Here is a 3,911-nt window from a genome sequence, read left to right as displayed (position 1 = left end):
GTAAGAAACTTAAAAAAAAAGCTAAAATGTAAAAAATTTGGCCGCTACGCGCCCAGGCTGTTAACCCAGCCGGGCCCAGTTCAGACACACGGGAGTTCTTGGTCTTGGGCCTGCTAGCTCGCGGATTGCTCGGCCCGCTTGAAGACTTGGCATCCTCCGTCTTGGCCCGGTCCTGGCACTCACACTCACTCCCCTGCACTGCACAAAACCTCCGTGCCGTGCCGTCTTCGCCCCCCGACGTGGCACAGCCCCAGCTGCCGGTGTTGCATCCGCTCTGAGCGGGACGCGTCGTTGCCTTGCCGAGGCTGACCTTGGGCTCGCCGGAGCGTCATGCACTCATGCAGCGCGCCGCCTGCCCCTGCCTGCGGCACAGACAGTGAAGGGTGACGTGCTGCTGGCCGCCGTTGTCTCGTCCCCTGTGCACGCCTCAACTCAGTGCCATTCTATTGTCGCATTTTCTCCTATTCGAATCCAAAATCTCAAACATAGGTTTCGAACTTGGCCTGTTGGCCACCACCCTGTACCAAACAAACAGCCCAGAATTAGTTCAAATGTTACCATAAATGCAAGGTTGTCTGCTGGAAATTGAACGAATGGGCGAAAACTAACAGCTGACACACAGCAGTTTGATGCTTCGTTTCTCAATTTTTAGTTTTCTTTTCCCAGCAATAGGAAGGGAGCAGCAATGTTAGCCAATTATAATTCAAACAAACTGAATATAAAAGGTGCATTGTGCTACCTTTACATTCCATCATACAGTCTAGGGGCTACACTTCAACATACAGTCTAGGGGCAGTGAGGCAAATGGACAAAAAGGTAAATGTGGCTAAATCAGTCAACTAGTTAAATGTGGCTAAATGTAGATCTGGTGCTGATATGGGATATATACCAGTTAGGATGTAATAGTGCTAATATTCTTCAGTCCTTACATATTGAATTATTGCAATGTGCAAGACGTTGTGCATTTTTTCAAAAAATCAAAGGCCATGAATGAGTGCATAAGATGGGTTCATGTTCAGCATCCAAATTGAGCCACTCAGTTGGGCTAGTCGCCTAGGCGCCATGGTGTCACAATGTTGCCCATGCACATGTAGTATGAAATCGTTGCATCCATGTTTGCCGAACTACATCAACTTGTTACTAGACCATTTAGTTCTATGACTGTCCAAAAAGCATTCCAAGCAAAATATCTCCAGTCTGTTAAGTTTGATGGTCCATGCTGCTTCCTTGAAGCAGAACTCCAACCTGCTACGAGACCTTCAAATAGAGGCATCTCAGTTTCATGACTGGCCAAATACATCCCAAACAGAGCATGTCATCTTCAGAAGTCAAAACTGTTATGCAGATCTAATTTTCTTGGGAGATCAGGAGGTAACGGCACCAAAGATAAATCTTCCTAGGACAAAATAAAAAGTAAATGTTTCAGAATATACGGTAAAACGTCTATAAATTTATCTATTAATGTGAGTCTGAATATTCAGTATAGGCATCAGGGCTCTGATTCACTTTGTCACAACAGCACATGCTGAGCGTACCCAGTGCAGAGAGCCCCCGCTCTGTGCGGGGTCTGGGGAAGGGTGTCAGTGGCAAGCCTTACTCTCGCCTGTGCAATGCGAGAAGACCGCGACTCGAACCCAACCCGGAACCTTCCGGTCACAGGCGGTAAGACTCTACCGCTTACACTAGACGCGCCCTTCAACAACAGCACATGCTGAAACCAGCAATTGTTATTGTACACGCATGATTATGCCATCAACCAAAGCGTCTCTGGACATCTACTAGACTACTAGTATACTATAGTACGAACCCCTCAGAAGTCAGAACTCATTTCCATGGTGGCGTCTGCCTCTTCACGGATCAGACCAGCAGCTGTAGATTACATGGTTCCTGCTGTAGCCTCTATTCTTAAAATCATGAACAATGTTACATGTTAGCAAAATACTTGGATGTTACAGCAAAATATTTTTGGTGTTTTTGCATAACACATGCAGTTGTAATTCTGATTAATAATAAAATGCAGAAAATTTCAAGGTATTATATTTCTAAGCAAGGTTACATGTTAGCAGGCTTATAATTTTTGTCAAGAGTTAAATGCACCAGAGATCCATTAATTTGTGAGCAAGTTTCAGTTGAGTCCATCAACTTCCAAAGTGGTTTTTTGGGTCCATAAACTTTTAAAATGGTTTAGTGCAGTCCATACCTATTTATTTAACCTTAAATTCAAAACACATTTGTAGAAAACCCCTTCCCGCACCACATCTTCTCCATGCAGTCCGGGTGGTTGAGCGCCAGCGCCAGCGCCCACTCCACGCTGGTCGTCGTGGTGTCGGAGCCGGCTGTGAAGATGTCCAGCACGAACGCCTTGATGTTCTCCCTGGTCAGCTTCACCTCGGCGTTCACGTCCTCCGCCGCGTCCATGAGAATGTCCAGCAGGTCCTTGCTGCTGTTGTCGGTGGTGGTGGTGGTCTGCCCCAGCCCATGCTGCCGTCTCCGGTTCTCCTCCTTGCCCGTGATCATGATCTCCAGCAGCGCGTCGAACTTGTCCCGCACCACGCGCGTCCTCCGCGTGAGCCCCTGCAGGTCCCATCCCCGGCAGAGCCCCACGTAGTCCTCGACGTTGAAGGCCCCCACGAGCTCGGCGACGTGCTTGGCGCAGTCCCTGGCCGCCTCCGTCATGTGGCCCGGCAGTGCGCTGGCCACCATGCGCATGATGGTGTTGTTGGACATGCTGATGAGGTGGCGGCTGACGTCGATGGCCAGGCCAGCACCAGTTCAGTTGCCCCGCCGCGCTTTCTTCACGTCGGCGAGTGGTCCCAGTCCGAGTGGCGCAGCCGGCAGAGTACGACGCAAGGAGGTAGGTGTCCGGTGGTGAGGTTCAGCACCAGCTCCTGGTTGGCGTCGCGGGTGGTCTGCGGCGGCGTTCGGGGCATGCGAGGCTGAGGAAGATGGCGCGGCATCGTGGGTGTTGGTGTAATCTTGTGTTCACCAATGATGTGGATGCTGAGGTGGAGTCGTTTCGACAGAAGGCTCAGTAGAATTTGAATAAGGACGTTGGCGGGAACGGTTGGCGTCGAGGCTGGAGCGGGGTGACCGCACCCACGATGCTGTCTGTCTCTGACAGTTGTTTTTTCTGCCAACTTGTATCGTGTGTCATTTGATTTATTGTGTTGTAAGCGTGTGTTTAGACTGCTGGTATAAGTAGTCGGAAGTAAGGTGTGTGTGTTAGCGCTTTTGGACACATTGTAACTGTGCTTGCACTCGAACTTATTTAGAGTGAAAAAGGGCACTGTCTCCCTGTCGCCAGGGTGCAGTTGCTGTTCGTGTGGATCTCGTTCTTGTGCGATCTTGATTTATAAGCTTAGCCACTGTGAAATTGTGTTTGTGATTGTGATCCTGAGCCAATATCTGGTATCAGAGCCGATCGATCACATACAAACGCGTTGAGTGATCAACCATGGGAGATCGCGGGAGTGGTGGCGGAGGAGAAGGCGGCGGCCGGATCCAGTACCCGCCCCTGACCTCTGCCAACTACACTAGTTGGAGTATCAGGGTTCAGGCGATCATGGAAGATCAGGGCGTGTGGGAGGTGGTTGAGCCGGCGGGGGAATCGTCGGATCAAGGCGCAGCGGCGGTTGCGGCGAGGAAGGCGAAGGACACCAAGGCACGGGCGCATCTGCTCCAGTGCATGCCCGATGACTTGCTGATGCAGGTCACCACGAAGAAGACCAGGAAGGAGGTCTAGGACTCACTCAAGGCGAGATTCGTGGGGGAGGAGCGTGTCAAGGAGGCGAGATTGCAGACGCTGAAGAGCGAGTTTGATGGATTGAGGATGAAGGATGATGAATCGATTGACAGTTATGCAGGAAAACTGACGAGTATGTCAGTGAGATATGCTAACTTGGGTGGATCAT

The 3,911-nt window shown here is 50.4% G+C and overlaps 1 protein-coding gene across 1 annotated transcript; it reads right to left on the bottom strand.

Annotated features, from left to right (window-relative positions):
* Positions 1-2,220: 2,220 nt before the first annotated feature.
* LOC136511311 (cytochrome P450 93G2-like) lies at positions 2,221-2,957 on the bottom strand. Its single transcript, XM_066505426.1, has 2 exons — positions 2,883-2,957; positions 2,221-2,772 (listed from the first exon to the last, which is right to left on the bottom strand). The coding sequence occupies exons 1-2, from the start codon at positions 2,955-2,957 to the stop codon at positions 2,221-2,223; spliced, it is 627 nt and encodes a 208-aa protein (XP_066361523.1).
* Positions 2,958-3,911: the final 954 nt, after the last annotated feature.

Source organism: Miscanthus floridulus, chromosome 16 (genome assembly GCF_019320115.1).
Source record: "Miscanthus floridulus cultivar M001 chromosome 16, ASM1932011v1, whole genome shotgun sequence".
Classification (NCBI taxonomy): Eukaryota; Viridiplantae; Streptophyta; class Magnoliopsida; order Poales; family Poaceae; genus Miscanthus; species Miscanthus floridulus.
This window is presented reverse-complemented; position numbering and strand designations above follow the sequence as displayed.

Bases quoted from the DNA above. Each gene is read 5' to 3' on its own strand.
- LOC136511311 (XM_066505426.1), bottom strand. From the start codon at position 2,957: ATGCCGCGCCATCTTCCTCAGCCTCGCATGCCCCGAACGCCGCCGCAG. The intron at 2,773-2,882 runs GTGCTGAACCTC...CGGGGCAACTGA, and splicing joins GCGACGCCAACCAGGAGCTG to ACTGGTGCTGGCCTGGCCAT.